The following is a 22109-nucleotide window of genomic DNA, read 5'->3' as shown; positions in this document are numbered from 1 at the left end:
CTTTCACTAACCAGCACTGAATCCCACCTTTCTCTTTTCTCTGCCTTTCTCTTCCGTCTCTTTTGCTGGCTCCTCAGCATGATCAAGTAGCTAAGCTAAGTGATGAACGGATCACAACTCCCAAAAAACGAAAAGCACCTCCGCCTCCTATTAGCCCACTGCAGGTAAATGCATGTCTGTCTGTGTATCTGTCTGCTTGTGTCAGTATGCCACCCTTTATATTAATGCATGTCTACTGAATATTCTTAGAATGAGAATTGTCAGACCTGTTGTGTGTGGTCTGTGACTGTTTTTCTGTATATTATATGTGAGTTTTCTCTCATCAGTTTATAACAGAGTGAAACAAAATATTCACTCATGCAGTATATTTATTTATGTACTAATCTGTATTTGATGTCCCAATTTTGAAATTGTGCTTAATACAAATATCTAGGCCAATAGTAACACATGCCACTTGTCGCAACAGGACACTAATATCTTGAGTCATATTATAGTTCCTGGTGTTTCTTTCCCATTTTGAACATAATGCACGCATTTGTTTTTAACACTTAAGTCTTTATTTCCAACTAAATCATGACAAACATTCAAAACAAATCCAAAAACGAATTAAACTAAATGAACTTCCTTCTTCAGAGCTCTGGACCCTCTTCTCCTTCAGCTGTTACCTCGGCCGGGACCCCTGCATCCAACAAAAGTGACACTCCCAAAAAATTTAACTACAAGGTGAGATCAAAATAACAGTCCAAATATAACAAAGTTAACAAATATAAAAACTTGAATAAGAAGGAGGAGCATTTAAGACTTTATTCCACAAGCTGATGTTCATCAGCAGTGTGCTTTCTTCAGTCTTATTTACTGCTGTAGGGAGTCCAGGGATGTACATAATTATCAAAGCAAAGTAAAAAGTTTAATTAATATATGTACAATTGTTGAATGTATCTTCACAACATATTCAGTAAATCCCAAACTCTCAGTAAACAAGCCGTTTCCTCGTATTTTTAAATCAAGATTTGTGCACATTTGTCCTCGTGTGTGAGATGCTGATTGAAAAGACGTTTCAGTAATGACATCAAATATGCAGATAATTTACCTCTAATAAACTTATCATACAGCAGCATCTCATGTACCAGTTAGCTAAATTCTTGCCTTCAACCTTCATTTTTCTTTCCCCTTTCTCCTCCATGTCTCACCTTTTTACTCTCTTTTGCCTCCTTGTCCATCTTCTGCTCTTCTCCCCTCCCATTCCCTCTGTCCCACCACTCTCCTCCCCTTTCTCGTTTCAAAGGAGGATGAGGTTAGAGGAACGGCACTGAGAGAAGAGGTTGAGAAGCTCCATGAGGAGAGAAACATGTTGCTGGAGACGATTGAAGACCTGAGGCACACAGTGGAGCAGACGCCGACTTTTCCTGAACTGGATACAAAGGTGATTAATGACTAAACAACCCTACGGTGACGTGTTTATATTACGTATGAACAGACTTGAAAACAGATGTGGAGACTAGACCAGAAGACTTGAGCTAAGCAAATTACGTCAGACTTTTACTTTGAAAAGAAGAGCATTAAAACAGTGTGGAATACAGCAGATGCACTGAATATAAATACTGGTGTGTAAACATACTGTAAATGGATCATCTGCAAAATCCACTTTTTCCACTTGGATGAAGAGAATTTTTGAAACGTTTGGGCTTGATGTAGCTAGATGTTTTACATGGTGGCTATTTTAAATCAGTTTTTACTTTGTAAGTTTACTAAAAGTCTTTTTGGTTTTTGGTTGTTAAACTCTTACCTCAACACAGCTGTAAAGGTTTAATTCTATACTTGGACAACAGACAGCTGTGTACTGCTGAACCTTTTCACCTTGGGCATTCTTGAAGGAGGCCTAACACAAGCTTCAGACGTGTCACAGCTCGTTTTGTTTTTCAGTAGGTGGAGAGTGGTCCTAAACGTTGCACTCTTTGTGCCTCTACATGTGAATGTATGTGTGTGTGTGTGTGTGTGTGTTGACAGGTCGAGCAAAGTTTTACAGCGTCTGCAGCTCTGGTTTCCGCTCTGCAAGCCAAGATTGCTGCTCTTACTTTGGAGAACCAGCAACTTACAGGCAAGCTCAAGGTATGCAACCCATTCATTTGTGCTCATGAGTGAAACCGTAAATCAATGAATGGACAAGTTAATGGCAGTACACTGTGCCACCCTCATTCTAAAAAAAAAGCTGGGTAAAAAGGAAATAAAAACAGAATGCAATCATTTGCAAGTAAACCTATTTACTGACAGAATTTTTACAAAGTGTTCCTGAGCTCATGCAATATTCTTTATACAATCATGTGTTCACAAAGTGGTGAACCTCGCTCCATCCCTGCTTGTGAACAGCTGAGCCTTTCCAGGATGCTCCTTTCATATCCAACCGTGATACTATCACCTGTTACCAATCAACCTGTTTACCTGTGGAGTGATCCAAACAGGTGTTTCTGGAGCGTTCCACAACTTTCCAAACATTTTTTGAAATTCGGATTTTATTTGGATGTAACGAGGCAGTGTACAAATAATGTAGCTAGAGTTAGAGTCAAAATATCCCACAACCCAAAGTGAACGATTTTATAGCTATTTTATCCTACTGGCAGTCCAAACCTCTAATATTCTGTTAATTGATGGATTGTTGAAGCTCTTGAAATATGCAGATGATATTCAATTGATTAAAACATTTATGTAACAAATGATGGATGTAAAGGTGTAATATAGCCTGGAACTATTTTAAAAATCGATTAATCATTAAAAGTTTTTTTTATTTTTAAAGCAAAAATGGCAAACATAATTTTTTCAGGGCTCTCAAATGTGCGATGGTGAGAGCCTTTGGCTTTGAATTTGAACTCACGCACAAGTGTTGTGTGCTTTGTTAGTGAGATTTTTATTTTTCAGTCCCTTAACCTCACTTTTAACTCTTCTTACTTTTCACCCTGTGCCCTCACCTCACAGAAACATCCGTCCCTCCAAGCAAACGAGGATCTGAAGGAGATCAGTCGTCCAAACAGCATGGCCTCCAACTCCTCTTTCCACTCTACCCAGGATGAGTTTGAATCACTGCCACAAGTCCCCTCCACCCCCCAAGTGGAAAAGGAAGACAGTTCAGGTGGTGTTTTCATCAGACAGGAGGAAGAGGAGGGTGAAGGGGGCAGAGAAGGGAGCAAAGAGGAGATCAGATTGTTGAGACAGGCGCTAGAGAGTGTTCAGATGAAACTGCTGGAAACCAGAAAGGAAAACCGCTCGCTTCAGGCACAGCTGAAACCTGAGCGAGGCCGAGAAAGAGACGAGTATGAAAGCGTGAGGGAGAAAGGGAGAGAGGAAGAGCTGATGGAGAGTCTAGCAGAGCTCCAGGCGAAGCTGACAGACACTCAGGAGAGATATCACCAAGCTGTGGAGGAGGTGGAGGAGCTGAGAGTACAGGTGGGAAGGGGAGGTGGTGAACTGATGGAGAAACAGGAGGTCCAGAGACGTACGTCATCCGCACTTGAACATGAAGTTAAACAGCTGAAGGCCCAGCTCGTCCAGACGGGAGCTGAGCAAGAGAAAGCAGCTCAACGAATCAGACAGCTGGAGGAGGCGCTGAGGAGGGTAGAGGAGGAAAGACAGAGCATAATGGAGAAAGAGCAGAGGACTGCACAGATTGAGGAGCTGCACAAGGAGGCACAGGAGGAGATTAGGATGCTCCAGGTAAGAATGGGCTGCTTCTTCTTCTCCCTGAATTTCTGTAGGACTGAAAGGAGACACATCAAAGTCTGTTCACAGGTCTTGCAGTTGCATAAGATGTTGATAAAGTTGTTTATCACGCCAGAGGGAGCTGTGTGAAAGCTAATGAATTCAGCCTGCTCAAGGCTACATTAGCCTCAACTAGCATAACACACCTGAATCTCAATGATCTGACTGAACTTATGGCGGTCGAGCATTGTGGGTAATGTAAGCACCAGGTTTTGTGCATCAAACATGATCATGTACACTCAGTACGTCACTTCTTGAATTCAATGACACATCTCCTACTCTTTCATGTATTACCTTTCATTTATTCCTTCTTGTTGTGTAGGAGGCTCTGAGAGGCACAGTGCCAGTTGAAGCTGCAGCCAAAGACTTTGAAGAAATGAAGGCTGAGCTAAACGAGGTAATTGCAGGGCTGCAGCGCCGCTTGCTGGAACTCTCGCACTCCTACAGCGAAACAAAGAGTCAGCTGAGTGCTGCACAGAAACAGCTAGCTGAGGCCCAAGCTGAGAGCGGTGCAGCCTCGTCGCCCTCCTCAGAGCAACAGCAGCAGCAACAACAGATCCAGGTGCTAAATGGCAAGGTGGAGGAGCTGCAGACATTTCTAGCTGAGGCACAGGAGAAGCACTTGTTAGCTCAGGCAGAGATTTCCGCGCTGAGGCAGGAGGCAGAAGCTCAGGCACAGAGCTCTGTGGCCCTCGCCGACCACACACAGGTGATGTCCTCTCTGGGAAATGCCATCAAAGAGTTGGAAAGCCAGTCAGAGGCCCTGAAGGAGCAGCTACACCAGAAGGCCATGCAGGTGGAGGCACTTCAGAACAGGTGAGGAAGAAACTGATGTCACATTTGGTTGATAGATGGATCTTTTTCTGCTTTTACTAGAGAGTGGTGGGTGGAGGAATGCAACTAAATGTATTTACTTAAATCCTGTGTTTATGTACAATTTACTACTTTATACGTCTAGTCCACTGCATATCACAGGCAAATATGCTTCTTACTCTGTAACTTGTTTACAATCCACTGTGAGGGGACTAAAAGGAAATCAATATCAAGATTATTTCTCCTACTGTAGTCAGGCTGATCAAGTTGAGCTCAACTACTTGCACTTCTACACACTTCAATACTAACTGTCACCATTTGGCTCTTGTGTCTACTTCACAAAAAGGCTGTCAGCAGACAAAGATGTCACCCCAGATGATTCGGTGTCCCGCGTGGAGCACGAGACCACGCGAGAGCAACTGGAGGGCGAGGTGAACCACCTGACGCAGCTCCTCCAGGGGGCCCTCAGGAAGCAGGACGAGATGGCTCTGGAGGCTGCTGATGCATGGCAGAAGGTGAGAAGACAAGGGGAAGATAAAAACATTCTTCGGTGTCGACTATAAATTATCTTCCCTCCTGTAACTTACAACCTGTTCTCCACCCAACAGGCACGGGAGAATCGTGCAGAGCGGGAGGCCCTGCAGGAGCTGGTAATGTCGAGGGAGAAGGAGAACCAGACCCTGACTTCCAGGCTGGCCGAGTCCCAGGATGCTGTGTGTCAGCTCAAACAGCTGGTGGAGAATCACGTCGCCTCAGAGAGAGAGAAGAACAAGAGGGTGAGCAATGGAAAGAAAGCACCATCACTATTGTAGCGCCACCTAACCTAAACTTAAGACATTCATTCAGTCAGTATAATAATAATAAAAAAAGGTCATTAAAGGTAACTCTTTTATTAACTGCATGTTTTATGTTTGTCCCTCTCAGATAGATGATCTGTCACGGGAGGTGGGAAAGCTGAAAGACGCCTTAAACAGCCTATCACAGCTCTCCTATACCTCAGGTTCTCCATCCAAGAGACTGCAGCAAAACCAGCAGCTGGAGACGATGCAGCAACAGATCAAACAACTGCAGTACCAGCTGGCTGTAAGATTCCTCCACCTTGTTCTCACACAGAACACCCAATCCCCATCTTGTACTTTGTGTTTACATCATGTTTTCTGCGTAGGAGTCAAAGAAGCAGCACCACGAGATTGTGTCAGTCTACAGGATGCACCTCCTCTATGCTGTCCAGGTAAATCCGTCCATCAGTTTACAACTACAACTTTAAATGAATGTTATGTCAATATTTTATCACTTAATAGATGTGTTATCTAGCCAATCAGAGAGGTTGTTTTCTGCCTCCATCCCAATAGGATGGAGGTGAACTGAATCGCATTTGAGGTGCTCACAAAACTGGAAAATGTCTTTTCACATACTCTACAGCATGTGGAATCGTTTGTTTGGCAGAAAGTAGTTCCACTGAAACCTTTTTTCGTCAATTGATTGTTGTATTAAGCCTAATTTTTCAATGCAGTGAGCGCTTCAGTTCCTCTCCATTGTGTTGGGGTCGCAGCAGAAATCTTAGACAGAAATCTACCTACAAGTTTTTATTTAGGCAGATTAGCCCTTTTTATTTATATTTTATATATTTACTGAACTGAACCTGTGCTTTGTGCCTTCAGGGACAGATGGACGAGGACGTCCAGAAAGCCTTGAAGCAGATCCTGATGATGTGCAAGATGCCAAGCCAAGCCAAGGAGGCCTGCTGAGACTCACTGGGCCCGGTTTCCCAAAAGCAGGATGTGAACTGAAGTGAGCTGCTGCCGCCCCCCCCCCCCCATCCAAATTCACACGTTGCTGCTTATAAGCACGGAACCAACACATGGTGCCTCTGGATAAACCTTGAGTATTTGTTAATGAGGAATAGTTTTACAATCATATGTTCATTGCCTTTGCTAAAGTCATTTTGACCATTTAAGATTTAAAGTTCATCAGTGTTTGCGATGGAAGATGTTTTTGGGAAACCTCAGCCCAGCATACAGATACAGTACATCAGTCAATTGACCGTTCAAACAAGTGGCCAAACTTACAACTTCAGTATGTGCACGTTAGCACTACACTGTCAGTGAGCAGTAACCTTGAATCACCTGCAGTTGAACCAGAGTGTTAATACTGATGTGGTTTGTTTCTGTTACAAAGTGCGCTCAGAGAAATCACTTAGAGCTGCTGTCAATAGTATCTATTTTATGATACAACAGTGTTTTTACCTGTTAAATGTTTCACGGTTGTCATCGTTGTCCTGATACAGTCTAAATTATTCATGCCCTCTTAAGTATGCATGTGACTTTGCTCAACGCCAGCCCAAAAATCACATACAAATGTTTTTTTGGCCGCACTTCAATGAAGAAAATGCATGATACTGTTTGTATTGCTATTTTCCTATTAGCACAAAAATTTATAAAAATGTATTTTACTGAAATGTATTATGTCATGTTTTCTAAATGACTGTACTGTAATGAAGAGGTTTGATAGCTGTATTTTTGACGGCCTTGTTTTGTGTCTGTGTTTTGTGTGAGTGAGATGCTTTTTCCTCAAGTATAACAACGCACTATTCTAGTGTCTAGTGACACCTGGGTTAGTTTATTTCCCCATTATTATTCATGTAAGGGGTTGAATATAATTGTTAACTGTAAAACATTTCAGCTGTAACAAATGCCCAACAGTACGGGCTCAATAGTTTTTGTCTTTTTGACTGGGAGGATAGTTAGAGGTAAGATTAGTTCTTACATTTCCTCTCCGCTTGTCTACTCTTACACTTTATTTGTTCTTACTTGAAAAGCATGCAAAATGTGTTGGCTGTAAGCAAATGGTTGAGTTTAGCATAAAATTAGAGTTCTGTGTGCTGTCACATGCCTGTAATCAGACACTATTTCTCTGGCTCTGCAGTACTTTCAACTCAGAATTCCCATTAATATCAGCAATAGATGCCAATGTCACGAGGCTTCTCTGCACCATCATTAATTTATTTCAATCACCAGGATGTTTTTTTTCTGTTTGTGAAGCTCCCGTCTCTCTCAGTGTTGCTTTGTAGGTACGGATGTACACTGTACAGTGTTGAAAATACATTTCAAATGTATTTCTTTGAACGTGTCTTCTAGAGACTTCTAAACTGTTGTCACATCACACTCCTAAGCCTTAGTACTGTACTTAGAGCCATACGCCCTTAGATATCACCTTTCCTCTGAACAGTGTTTGAGATTATTGAGATCATAGCCAACATTGTTTGACTGTAGTCAGATTCAGTGAATTTGTATCTGACTGAAGCTCGTTTCTCACTCAGGAACTTTTTTACTGAACATGATTTACACCTGACTGAAATTTGTTCGGGCCTGAGTAGAGCTTTTGCTTTATTTCAGAGGTTGTAGAATATAAACGACCTCTCTGTCTATCTCTGTAGGCCTTGACTGAAATGTTTTGTAACAAGAAAGGGAAAAGAAAGAAACAACTTTCCTGTCGGTTGTTTCTTCGCTGACAGTTTTGTAGTGAAATTAAAAAATGCTTGTTTGCCAACTGCTTTTTTTTGCCCACATTAATAAATTTTCAAGATACTGTACCATCGTTTGTTTGTGTTTTATATCTCTTGTCTCTAATAGATCAAACAATTATTGTAAAAAGTCAACGACACTTAATTTGAAACCTGAAAAGCACTTTAGTATAAAATGAGAATATTATGCTGACATGCATACAGCTACAGTGTGCCCAGCCTATATGGATTTACAAGCCATCACAGATTCACATAAGACAGAGTCACATATATAACAAATATATGTTGGAAGTATAACAATATTTCAGATTTTTATGCTTTTAAATCATCAATGACTGTCCAGTACAAGAGAAAATGGGACACGTTTTCCATTTCTCCCAAATCACACAGCTGAATATTTTTTGGATCTGCCAACCTTACTGGCCACTGGAACAATACCAACTCTCAACTGTGCCACTTAAGATCTTTGGCTACAAGATAAAAGGGATTTAACATACGATTCAGGGCTTTAATGCCATGTGGAGATTGCTATGGGCCCATTCAATGTTCGGTTTCATAAAACCTTTGCTAGCAAAGACAGGCTGTTCCTTTAATAACCCAAAATGGTCCACAAGGTGTCTTTGTTCATTTGAGAGTAAAATTAATTTAGACACAGTGTGGGAAGTGTTTGGAGTACAGTACAAGAGCAGGATGAGGCTGAACAGGCGATTAATAACCACTAGATGGCAGCCTTTGCCAAAAATGGATCTCTTATCACCCGGAGCCGTCCCGCTCGCACAATTTACAGATGTAGGTGACAAAGGAAAAAGTTGAATAGACAATATAAAAAGACACATACTGATTTGATGAGTGTGACATATTTTTCATGGACTTGACGTGTTAGACAGCACTCCCAACCACCATCATTAAAACACCAAAGGAGGTTTTATCTTTTTTTTTAAGAACAGTGTGTTATTCCTCCATAAGAGACAGAGGCTTGTAGAATTTATGCTAAGAGGCTTTGAAGCTCTTCTGGTGGCTCGTGGCTGTGCAACAACTCATTAAGTTACTTCACATTTTATTCCTGTAATTTGTCCATCTTCCAGAGTCAGAGTAAAAAATACACACTTTGAGTTTGGAATACTGGCTGAATTAAAAAAAGATGCATTGTTTATCTTCCTGTTGGTTTAGGCACACCATCCTCCATGTCAACACTCTGTCCACCCTCAATGTCCACTCAGCTTTGGCTCTCAGATGTCCTGCCAGCCCAACTCTGGGTAATTTATCTGCCGTTCTGTTTCCTCTAACCGGTGGCACAACCACTTCGTTTCCTGCCCTGGCCCTGTGTGCTGCCCGCTGGTCAAACACACACATACGCATATGCACGTAAGAAAAGCACGCACACACACACACACACACACGCACATGCACACACACACACACACCTCTGCCTTTACACGACAACTTCCTGTCAATCTTGCTTTCCCACACGTTCTGCCCTCAGGCCTCGGGGGTTAGTGGGGAGAGATCTGCTGCTGTGATCTTAATCCAGCTAGGGCCCATATTTGTCAAGCATCCCAGGCTGCAGTAAAATCTCAAACTCTGGCATCTGTGAATGGCAGCATGAACTCCACTTGACTAAATTGAAACGTTCAATCTGATGTTGCTCGATGAAGACATTTTTGTGTCTACAGCCAGTCCTGTAGTTCTGTTGGTTATTTAACTGAGATTTTAAAAAACCTTTTTTTCCTTTAATTTACTTAAATTAAATTTATATTTGCTGAACTGAACCTGAACTGAAATTTAAAACTTTGTTACACATATTTCCTTCACTTGCTTTTTCCAACGCAAGTAGAACTGAAACAATCGACTTTTTAAAGCAAAAATAAAATATAGCAGCTACCCAAATGTGAAGATGAGTAGCTTTTCTTAAGCTTATATGATTGTATATGAATGATTCTATTAAATATCTTTGGTTTTGGACTGTCAGAGGGACAAAACACACAATCTGAAGACTTTATGGCTCAAGGAAAATGTCAGAAAACTATTTTGTTATATTTTCAAGACAAAATGAATAATTAATTTATTGATGAAATACTGTGCAGATTTATCTGCAATGAAATAATCATTAGTTGCTGTGGTTATTATTCGTAAAACAAACAGTTTTCAGCGCTGTGTCCGCCATTTTTGCAGCTTCCTCTTGGATGCGTGCTGCTCACGGTTTGGCACCTGGAGGCTACCGTTCTATAAAGTCTCACCTGCACTGTTATTTTCTGGAGGCTACACATCAACTGACCAAATGTTGCAGCCCAGAAACGTCCCGACCGCAGCAAAGTAAAGAAGAAAATAAGAAAACGTAGACAAACACACCGCCACACACTTCTAGTAGGTCATCAGAAATGACAGAGAGGGATTACTTTTGTAATACTTTTTGTACTTTTGAGTATACATGTTTTTAGGAAAATCCTGCACAGTATACTTTTAAATATTCCAAATCAGATGTTGTAATTTTTGTGACAGCATCATCACATCAACTATAGCTATTGTAAACATCTTGCATTTAATTTGACATTTCTCTGTAATTTAGCATGATGTTTGTCATGTTTGCATACTTGCTGACCTGTAATAATGACTCGCCACTGAGGCAGTGAAGTTTAATGGATTAATGGATTTAGAGCATGGAATGCCAAAAGAGATTGAATTACAAGGGGACCCATAACTGAACCCTGAGGAACCCCAGAGCACAGATAAGTATTTTGTGCCCGAGACGCTTTCCACAAAACAGAAAAAAAAGGAAAAACAGATTAGAATATATGAAGGCAAATAAGTAAACTGATTGTCCCTCCTGAATTAGACATATGTGCAGAGATAATTCCGTATAGAGAAAAGCAGCTCATAGATGAAGAGTGGAGACAGAGTTTAGACGATGTGAAGAAGTCATAACAGAAGGTCAAAGCCCAGGAGAGGAAGACTGCGGCTGAACGAGCCCATTCGGGGAGGAAATGAGAAGAGGTTGTGGCCAAGAGAAAAAACATGGAGAAGCAAGAGCAGCAGATCAGGAGAGAGGGACAAGTGTATATGTTGAATCACTGGAGGGATGACTAATCTGCGACTTAGAGACTCCTCTGAAGTCGCGTATAAACCTGCATCAGCTGCCAGCAGCATGAGAGGAAGAGGCCGTGGAGGGGAAGAAGGGCTGATGACGAGGCTACCTTTCTAAGTCTCCCTGACAACAGCAGCTCACTCGTGATTAAGCAAGGCAGAAATAAACAGTTTCAGCTGCCAACCTGCCACTTTTAGAGCATTTTTAAAAATTTTCTATGCGTGTCTTTGCTAACTATTTGTTTATACTGCGTATTTCCTAGTAATCAAGGATTGTGTGCTTAGTAAATATTGTCGGACAGCTTCTCACTAATGTGCGTCATAGCTTGGTTTCAGGGAGCAGGCCTGCGTTATCTGCTCAAGTGCTGGTACTTGTGTCTTCAAGTAGTACATACATGTTGTTGTTTCTGTTGTTATTTTAATGAAGTGTTTCCTATTAATTTTGGCTGCCATTAAAGACATCTGGACTGGGAATCCTTTGGCTAACTATAGCCCATTCACAGAAATATATATTAAAAGACTGTTGTGAGATGGAGCGTACTTGTTACCAGCTGCTCCAGCCTACATCTAAAGCCTCCACAGCTGGCAGGTTCCTCTTCCTGGTGATAATCTCTAACTTATCTGCGCTGCAGCTGAACTCTGGCCTGTGACTGAGGTTAGCTGTGCCCACAATAAAATGCAGTATCTAAAAGACTTTCAAAGATCACTCCACTGTGACCTTGCATTTTCCACCCACTGTGGGAAATGTACAGATCGGCATGTGTGCGTAAAAACATGCACACACACCAACACGTGTCACAGTGCTGTAGGTCTGTGATTTTCACAGGGCTTCGACATTTTCCTCTGGTGAGAAGGTGGATGAATCCGATGCTATGTGGAAAGCCGTTCAGCTTGTCATTGGCTGTATTTGCTGCATCATGGACAGCATCTACAGAGCGACATTTTTAAAGCATGATATATTTGGATTCCAAAAAATATGCACGGTCGGGCATTCAAACCTACACTCTGTGGCCAAAAGTATGCAGACACCCCATCTGCATTTTGTGTACTTTTGCTCAGGTGCTGGTTATCAGGGGAACTGGACTGGACTGCCCAGACCTCAGCCACATCAAATATCTTTTAAAGAGGTGTAGTTCTGCGCTATGGTGGCTACAAATTACCAAACATCTGACATAAAAAAAATCCTGTTTTTGCTGTAGTTTCCCAGGTCCGAGTTGCCTTAACCATCTATAGACTAGAATCACCGTGACACACTCATGTTCCCAACACGCAAGATGTACTTCAGAGCCCTAGCGATTAATCGATTAGTTATCAACCGTTAAATTAATCAGCAACTATTTTGATAGTTGATTCATTGGTTTGAGTATTTTTTAAGGAAAAAAAAATCTAAATTCTCTGATTCCAGCTTCTTAAATGTGAATATTTTCTGGTTTCTTTACTCCTCTGTGACAGTAAATTGAATATCTTCAAATAGAGGACAAAACAAGAAATCTGAGGATGTCATCTTTGGCTTTGGGAAACACTGATTGACATTTTTCGCCATTTCTGACATTTTATAGAACAAACAACTAATCGATTGAGAAAATAATCGACAGATTAATCAACAGTGAAAATATTCATTAGTTGCCACCCTAATATACTGTAATGCACTGTTTCATCACTGTTAAACAACCCCCCAAGAGAAACCAGAGACTAGTGAAAATTAGAAAACGCATGCAGGCATAGAGAGAGAGTTAGCACAGCAGTGACATGCTACAATAGTTCCTCCAGGGCTACTAACTCCTGGCAGTGCTGTTAGCGATTATTATTATTATTAGTACCCTGGCCCCCAGCCTTAGAAAAAACAAAAAAACACAACCAGCGAAGGAGCTTCAGTGAGAGCTGGTAGAAGCAGGACTCCTGGCTTTGGTCACTAAAGATGAACTTTTTGGAGGAATTTCCTGTGCTCCCGGTCTTTGTTACTTGTTGACTGAGATGTGAGCTGTCTCTGTTATCCTGCCTGTAGTTTTCCAAAGTCGACTGTTGTCTATTTTTGCATTTGCCTGTCCATAAAGTTCCATAACACCATCAATAACAAGCCCCAGGTAGAAAACAATCTCTTTAAATCTCCTAAATTTAATGAAACTCTGGCAGTTTATAACACACTGGGACTGTAAGTCAATAACTGAATGTCATGCAGCTCCCTGCACAACAATCTACATACGAACTTCCACTACACAGCCACACAGAGCAGGCCCAGGCCTTCTCAGTGCTCTCATTGTCTCCACAAACAATACTTACGCAAGTCTACATCTACAAGGAACTGTTTGTTCATTATCTGTTGAACAGCAGTTAAACGTAATTACATTGTGACATTTAGCCGCGCTAAGTGTCTCTCAGCAATGCTGGGGACGGACAAATTTGGCATCCAGGCTCCTATACACAGGGGAGGTTTGGGGTATGTCAGTGATCTCTGCCATGATAATTCATGTTGTCATCAGGGGAGAGAGATCGTCACTGAGCCGCGGTTCCCTCCTTGGCAGAACATTGAGACCACAGTGTGTTTACATGTGTATTGTGATGGGAGGTCTGACGGTGATGAACACTGTTCAAGTGGGGGAATGAGACGGAGAAACGAAACAGGTTTGACACGTTTCCAGCTTAAAATCTTCTTTTCGTTACTCGTAGCTGTTTTTCAGCCACTGTCATCACTTTACACCCTTCACCTAACCTCACTTCACCGATCTCTCTATTTCTTTTCCTTCCTTTTGCTTTCCCTCCACCTCCTCCTCTCCCTCTTTCTTTTCATCTCTTCCCTCTGATGCGCGTCTCTATGGTTTGTCAACATTGTTAACATGCTTACATTCCATCTAATACAACCGCATTTTGTTGTCAAGTAATTAACTGATGTGTGCAACATGTTGTTGCTGCGCTCACCCATCTAGCCTCAGCCACCAAGCCGTCAAATGTTCTCAGTTTGTCTAATGCAGGCTGGCCTTGAAACAAGACCCTGCAGTAGATGAATGGAGGGGCGTAAAAGACGCATGCAGCTTAATTGCTGCAAGATGTAACCTCGCCTGCAGCCTACTGTGGCTCACAAACACACTCACACACATTCATGCACATGAAAGCATGTGCATACACACATAAAAAAGCACGCAAACACACAATCAAACATGTGTACACATGGTACATGCAGTAAAGAAAACACAAACGGTGCTAAACCCGTTGCTAAATTACAACACAGATTTTCTACTATGCGTCACAACAAGACCCAAACTTCTTAGAGCCATTTTTTGGTTTGTTTGTTGGTGAAAAACAAGGTTTTAATTCTACTACAAGGCTGCCCTTTGATGGAGAACATTCAAAAGTCCCTCCCTCTGAAGCAAAGCAAACAGAATCAAACCAAATCAAAACGATTCACAATCTATGGGTTTGCTTCCTCAGGGCATCTTAAGACAGTCTTTGAACCGAAGTCTAATGGATACAAGATGATATTAATGCAAAGATGCTTTTGAGTAATCTACATTTGGCTCTTAGAAGAAATTCCATAGAGCATTACTGAACAGAAATGATGAGAGAGATCAGGGAGTAGAGAGACAGGCCTGATTTGAGGAGCGTTCCTGAAGCCACTAAGGGAGCTCCTCTGAATTACACCATTACTATCTAACATTTCTGGGACCGCTGACTCCATACACTGCATGTGAACATTAAATGCAGTCCGTCGCAGTCAGAAACGATAAAGAATCTGCGACTGGCGCACAGGTCCATAGAGAATCAATTGGGAAAGTTGGACAAGGTGACTGTAACAGTATGCTGGAACATTCCCTCTGGGAAAATGTACATTTTATGACTCAAATCTAACATCACCGACAGATCACAAAAAAGTTCACAAAATTCAGTCACATCTTGATTGTCGCTCCGGGCGGCACACCAGGAGGACGTCACAGATTACAACCGCGGCTCTCTGGTTTCTCGCCGTGGGAGAAAAACCATACGGATCCTTAAAGAAAAAAAGACATTTGACGGTGCTACGCCGCCGCGATGATAACAGATGTTGTTTCTTCGACTGAGCGGTATTCCCCTGCAACCGCTACACCGTCTCTGGGCACGCTGATGCTTTCCCCTGACATCACCGAGCTGACTGCAGCTCTGCCGCCGGCACAAACCCAGGTCACTGAGATACAGTTACACAACTCGCAACTCTGGAAGGCCACAACACAGCAGACCACAGAGGTTCACCAGCACAGAAACACTGCAAGTGCTGTATTGTGAGCAGTCGTAATGGTTATGACTGGGAATCTGTATTTAGAGCCAAGTGTTTGGGAAGTAATTTTAGGTTACATTATTCCTCTTGTTCCTACACGTGTTTCATGGCCCACTGTCTTCTTCCTTCAGAGTCTACAAATCTCCAGTTCCTGCATATGTATTGATGATAATGTATTATCATAATGTGCTGCATCCCAAATCAGAAGTACTGCTTTCCTCTGTGTAAATGTGGGATAGCTGGATGAGATCCCTGATCCGTGGAGTGTTTTGGCTACAGATTCAAACCCCAGAGATGTTTATTTCTGCATCTGATTAGCACAGAATGATTGCAGCAATGCTGTCTGGAGGTGGGGTAATAGCAGTGGGCCGAACAAGGCCTCTGATCACACTATTTTCCTGTTTGTATTTTACATTATGGAATCTTACATATATGTTAATAGTGATGTCAAGTTACTTGAGTCCCAGAGCACCCTCACTTTACTTTGTAAGCCAACCACACAACCAATCAAATTAGACAATATAATGACATGATAACTTGTATATTGTAAACATTTGGCAGGGAGCCATGAAAGCAAAAGGATCTGAAAGGGAAAATGTTTTGTACAGTGTGTCAATGTTGGATCATGTGAGGGAGGTCAGGAGAAACAACTTTACTTGATTATTTATTCTTCAAGCTGGAGAATAACGTTTTAAAGGTCACACTATCTCTCCCAAGAGTCCTTCTTATTCCAAACAGACTCTGAGAGTTTTCATATATCACCGAAGTGTATACCTGAAATAGCTGAGAGCCTGTGATTTAATTACCCTGCCCTGTTGCCGCTGTTCCCACTCTAGGCCGGGCTTCCCAGTCACAGTCCCTCTCGTTCGCTCCGGCCTCCCCACATCAGGTTCTGATGAGCCTAAATGGAAACACGTGCTCCACGCTGGCTCCCCTGACAGATGGGACAATATCATATTATTAATGACAGAAAGAGAGAGGTGGGGGGAGGGAGAGAGAGGAGAGGGAAGGAAAATCCTCCCTCCTCAAAGGGCTTGCTGGTCTTAAATAGCTCAACACTGAGCTGCCGTCGCTTCTGAGGAAGTTATTATAGGAAGGCAGCACGTCTGTGTTTGCATATGGAATATCCTCTCAATCTAACTCAGCACTGTGCAGGCTTCACCCCAAGTCACTCCTCTTAAAGCCTCTGAACTCTGGGCCCTCATGCACACTGCTGAAATGATGCATGTTATATGTCTGAAAGCACGTGGACGCCCCACTGGTGTACTTTTGCTCTGGGGCAGTTTTTCTGTTTAACTAGTTCTAATTAGCAAAAATCTTAATATAACAGTTTCCAATGATACTTTATTAATAGTGTGTTTCCAAATTTGTCGCTGCAAGGCCCATCCTGGTTTCAATATGACCATGCCCCCATGCACAAACTAAGGTCTTGATAAAATGTTTTTTTTCGAGTTTGATGAGGAAGAACTTGACAGGCCCTCATCTCTATCCAACATCCTTTTGGATGAACTGGAATGCCGACTGCAACCAGGGGCCGGTATCACAGATGCTGTAGATGCATCAGCCAGTATTTATTTTGCTCTTAGATTAGTCAAATGCAAGTTTGACAGTTTCACAACAACGACTCGTTTTAAGCCTAGAAAGTGACTTTAAAAAACCCTCAGAATTAAAGGCATATTCAGATTACTGCAGAAATGCTCAGAGCAGAATGGGCGTGTGCTCATGACAAAAATGACCTATTTGTGCTTCTGAATTTCCAGAACTGTACAACAACAAACTGGCCTCATATTGAGACAGAAATGTTATTTGCTGGGTGAAATATCAGCATACTGCATCTGCCAGGTTTGTTACAAAAATACTGTTTTATTCTCTGAAATGTAGCCATCTACTGCTGGCAATGTTAGCATCATAGCTAGCCATTACTCTATTAGCTCTGGAGTGGTAAATACTGCAGCGACTCACGTTTTTCCTCTGTAAGGTGAACACACTTTGAAAAGCCATGTTTCGGTGTTGGTACCAATCAGTGAGACCTGCTGACCAGTGGCAGCCGTCTTTGTTTTCCCAGAGAAACTATCCTGAGCTCTGCAACATTAAGAAGCTACAGCATCGCAGCTTTGCTTCAGGTTTGATCCTGGCATGGAAAGTTTGTGAAACTGGAAGCTGTATTGTGGTGAATTTTCAAAATAAAATGTCCTACTGTTGAATTCCTCCAGAAGACAAATATGTTCCGACTCAGAGTGAACAGAGCTCAGCGGTTTGATGAGGCTGCACAGTCAGGCAGTGTTTTTCTAGTTTGTCTTATTTGACACAGTTCGCAGCAAATTAGTCTTGCCTGAGATAGTCAAGAACAGGACAGCCTCGTGCATAAGATAAATCAGTCTGATCCAAGCCACAATCAAAACGTATCTCATGAAACAAGCCCTGAACACCCACAGAACACCAGCGCACAACCTAACCTTATGGGAAAAAGTTTAGACTACTCTAATGCAGCCAGGTCTCAGCTTTACAGACAATTATTTTGGTTCCTGGACACATCACCATCTACAAATTCCCACAAAGACAAAAACAAGATAAAACGGAGAAGCTGTTTCACTATTACTTCATTATGTCTGCTGCTATCAGGCAATACTCATCAGCACCTTGAATCCCAGAGGAAAACATCCTTGTGCTACAGGCTGAGTCACAAAGGCTGGATTCACCTGCACTGAATTACTGTGGGAGCCTTAAGCCATGTATCCCGCCAGCGCAGGAAACACTGAGCATGTACAGATCGTGGAGGTATGGGGGCGAATTGCGGGAGAACGGACGCCCCCTCTACTCTTTGAGTTGCCAAGTTGAGGTCTTGAGGCTGAATGGGAGCAAACCTCTGCAGCCAGACTGTTTATGATGTTTGGATAAAGCTTAGGTGTCCACATCCTTTTGTGAACGTTGGGGAAATATCATAACATCTACCGTCTCTTGAACGGAACTGCACAGATATTGTGCACAAAAGAGCACACGCTGGGCGACAATTAGGTGGTCTACTGCTTTAATGGCTTTTTTCACCCCCAGTCACCACTGATTCACTTTGTATCAAAGGACCGGAAACTACATTAACACTGAGTCAAACCACCAGAAACCACCTCTGTCTCTCTTTCATTTGCCCTGTCTCTCACAAACACACACACACACACACACACACACACACACACACACACACACACACACGTGTGTACAGTGCCACAGCATACACACAGGAAGGGGTCCCTGAGTTTGCAGCCAAGTGACAAAGAATTTACAGGCGTGTTGTAAGGACCTGTAGATCTAAGTGTGCATGTGACAGAGTGTGTGTGAGAGAAAGAAAGAAAGAAAAAAAGGTCTGACACTTGTCTATGAGTACCTTATTAAAAAGGTGAGAAGTGAGTGCAGTGTCTGGAGGAGGGGGTTAATTGTGCTCTTAAAAGAGGACTTCAAAGGGAGGCTGGTGTCAGGGCTGAGGGGCATGGGAGTGAGAAAGGATGAAGAGAAAGAGGAGGAGAAGGAGGAAGAAAAGATACTGTAACTGATGTTGGGGGCTCAGGGGAATAGCTGGGAAAGGGCAGAAGTCAGGGGAAGGTAGCGCCGGGGTTATACTAATGAATCTGAGATGCTTTGAAGAGAAAAAGTGGCTAAGCAAAATGAGACCAGATAAGAGATGTTTTTGTTAACTCAAGGTGGAGGCAAGTTGTAAAAATGGTGCAAAAATGAAAAGGTGGCTCATATTCCTGCTTTTAGTTACCATTCTTCAAACTGCTTCTGAGGACATCCGTTATCATTACTTTCAAATACCATCTCAACAAAGATTGTGACACTAGAAAATCCAGTCCAATAGTGGCAAAGATACTGTTTGCATTGGGAGAACATGTCCCACGTATCTTCGGTTTTTAGTCATGCTAGCGCCGCAGCTCTAGAGATTGCAGTGTCAGATTGGCATGAAATTTGGTGACATTCATGGTGCCCAGAGGGTGAATCTTAATGACTTCAATGACCCCCTTACTTCTCATCCAGCATCACCATAGAAAAGTTTTCACTTATCCAACATTTTAGTATTCACTGGGTGGATTGCAATAAAAATTTGTCATGGAGACATGGAGTTTGGTACAAACATTTATGTCCCTCTGGCCAAATACTTGCAAAGCTAATGACATTCTATTTTAGTGCTAATTAGCATGCTAACGTGGAAAATTAAAATAGATATCATACCTGCGAAACATCAGCATGTTAGTATTGTCATCATTAGCATGTTAGCATGCTGACTTTAGCACTTGGCTCAGTAACCAAAATGTTATAAACCTTGACCAGTGATTCATTCTGAGAGCAACATCTCCTCTCAGGAGCTTTGAGCCCTCACGCTCCCTCCCCCCCGATTGGCTGTGTTAGATGTTAGCTTAATGTAGCATAGATAATTGGACATTATCATTGTTCTAATTAGACCCTCTAACAGGCAGCTGTAAAGCAGATGGGGGAGTGGAGCTCTCAGACTAAACACTCCAGAGCCAGAGGAGACGGATTCACATTCTCCTGTATCGCTGCTGACGGTTGAAAACCTCACATATCCAATACCTAAACTTTTTAGGGATTAAGAAAAACAGATGGCCAAATGACTAAGTATTTTCTGTTAATCCAAAAAGTTTTGAACAGAAACCATTAAAGAGCATACCAATTTCAGCAAAACATGAAAGTAATACAAATCGGAGACACAAGGTTTTATGCTCAGCAGAGTTGATGATAATGCTAAAGTCACTGCAGCAGAAGGACTGCAGATGAGGAATTACTTCAGTACATCTTGTTATTACATTCACTGGTTTGCTCTTTTCAGGTATGCATTTGTTTAATTTTTCAGAGGTCCTTGGCAAACATCCTCCCTTTAAATATGACATTCTCAAAAAGTAATGTTTGAAAACTGTGACATGGCTTCATGGAGGAACAATGTCATGTAATAAAATAATCATAAGAGAGAAGCAGATGCTCACTCGCAGACTTTCTATCCATTACTATGTGACATTCTTTTAACATAATTTCATTTACTCATATGGTTACAGTGGGACAGAGTCTGAGTGGACTGGTTAGAGTGGGACAGAGAAGCTGAGAGGACTGGCTATGGGGGGACAAAATATATCATGAGCAAAATAAGCAGTGAAGACCATGCCAGAGCATATCCATCTTGGACATGAGGTGGACCAGTGACAGTGTCAGAAACACAGATTCAGACAGCCAGGGTTTCATATGAGCGAAACAATGGCTGATGTTCTGTTTTCAGTTGCAAACTAAAGACCAAAGTTGGTCATGTGTTACCAAAGGATCTGAACATCTAAGAGCCAAACTGTGGCCTGCAGTAGCCTTTTTGCTGCAAAACTGATGCTGATGTCCAACATTGTTCCATCCATTTATCCTGGGGACACAGCGTGTACAAGCCAACACGTTAGCAGTGTGCTTGATAACATTAGCCAACGTTAGTCTGCCAAATTACATAATGATTCATGTCAAATACTGAAAGGATATTTTATTTGGCTGCAGGGTTTAGATTAAGAGAGTTATGGCAAAGGTTAGTCAGAAATTTGGCAGAACAAAAACTTCTAAATACGCAATTTTTATGAACAGAGATGAGTTTTTAGTGGTTAAATCAATGACTGAAGAGAGACTTAAAGTATGAAAAGCACCCATTATGCAGAAAAATGGTCTCTGTCAGCATTTTACTATTATAGCTGATGTTTTTGGATTAATATTACTGCTGCATTAATGTTTATGTTGCATTTTACTGCTGTAGATGTTTAAGGTTGAGCTAATTCTAACTACTTCATACACTGCTGGGCAGCAGCATGTCGACATGATGAATCTTGCTCCTGTGTGCAATGCTCATGAGCTCTCCACTGTTGTTCCTTTCGGAGGCTTGTTACCGATTGCCACAAAATGCCAAACATCAGTCAGATTTATAAGGTGTACGCAGGCTACAACAGCATGTTAATGTTGGGAAAAAAAATCTACTTTTTATGAGCACTGCCTTTTAAATGATTTAAAGTGGAAACTGGGGGAGATCATCAGAATTTGGTAGGGCTACGTGTGTGACCTACTCCCACCTCCAGAATTTAAACTCTACAGTGAACAAATCCACAAATCATTCAAATCAGCCACTTGAACCACACAGGCAATGCATACAAATAAGCACAGTTCCAGATTTATGGTTGAAAAATACCAGATGTAATTCACATCCATGAAACATTGACTGAAATAACTCCAGGTGTTAGACCTTTAAACTGTTACTCTGTATAGAAAACGGCACACAGTGGCAGGTAGACATTCAAAAATAACAAAAACTGAGTCATATCAGCGAGTAAGGTCATGTCAAAATCCCGTAAAACAGAAAACTTTCTAAGAGCTGACTTCAAGGCTCTCATGTGAGCTGCTCGGAGCATTGCTTAAGATTTCCAATACAGATTCTTAATCAACATTAGAACTTTTCCAGTGATTCATGGTCCATCCATGTTATTTCACCTGACACTGATTACTCTGCTCTCGGACAGATGGTTTTGCAGCAGTCGTGTTGAGGGATTTTACCCAACCGCAGCACCAAAAAATGAAAATGAAAATATCATTTGTAGCTGAATCAACTTGGCCCACAGCGCTTATTTGCCTTTTTCCATTTTTGAAAAAGTATTTAAGCCCTGTTTGGACCATTTG

At 41.9% G+C, this 22109-nt stretch overlaps 2 protein-coding genes across 3 annotated transcripts in view; both read left to right on the top strand.

Annotated features, from left to right (window-relative positions):
* The window catches only part of rai14 (retinoic acid induced 14), a 40427-nt gene extending 32272 nt beyond the window's left edge, over positions 1-8155 (top strand). Inside the window, exons 11-21 of one of the 2 annotated variants that reach the window (XM_041960512.1) lie at positions 78-164; positions 634-723; positions 1286-1423; positions 2008-2109; positions 2971-3705; positions 4073-4566; positions 4910-5078; positions 5172-5339; positions 5488-5646; positions 5729-5794; positions 6225-8155. In XM_041960512.1, coding sequence (XP_041816446.1) covers positions 78-164; positions 634-723; positions 1286-1423; positions 2008-2109; positions 2971-3705; positions 4073-4566; positions 4910-5078; positions 5172-5339; positions 5488-5646; positions 5729-5794; positions 6225-6311 — 2295 coding nt within the window. In that variant the 3' untranslated portion in view covers positions 6312-8155. The remainder of the gene's footprint in view (positions 1-77; positions 165-633; positions 724-1285; positions 1424-2007; positions 2110-2970; positions 3706-4072; positions 4567-4909; positions 5079-5171; positions 5340-5487; positions 5647-5728; positions 5795-6224) is intronic. The other variant, XM_041960513.1, reaches the window with a different exon arrangement.
* A 7035-nt stretch (positions 8156-15190) lies between these two features.
* The window catches only part of LOC121623413, a 48644-nt gene continuing 41725 nt past the window's right edge, over positions 15191-22109 (top strand). The window contains exon 1 of the mRNA XM_041960687.1: positions 15191-15407. Within this exon, the coding sequence (XP_041816621.1) occupies positions 15191-15407 (217 nt within the window). The remainder of the gene's footprint in view (positions 15408-22109) is intronic.

Source organism: Chelmon rostratus, chromosome 19, assembly GCF_017976325.1.
Source record: "Chelmon rostratus isolate fCheRos1 chromosome 19, fCheRos1.pri, whole genome shotgun sequence".
Lineage (NCBI taxonomy): Eukaryota > Metazoa > Chordata > Actinopteri > Chaetodontiformes > Chaetodontidae > Chelmon > Chelmon rostratus.
The sequence above is the reverse complement of the archived record's forward strand: the minus strand, read 5'-3'. Positions and strand labels throughout refer to the sequence as shown.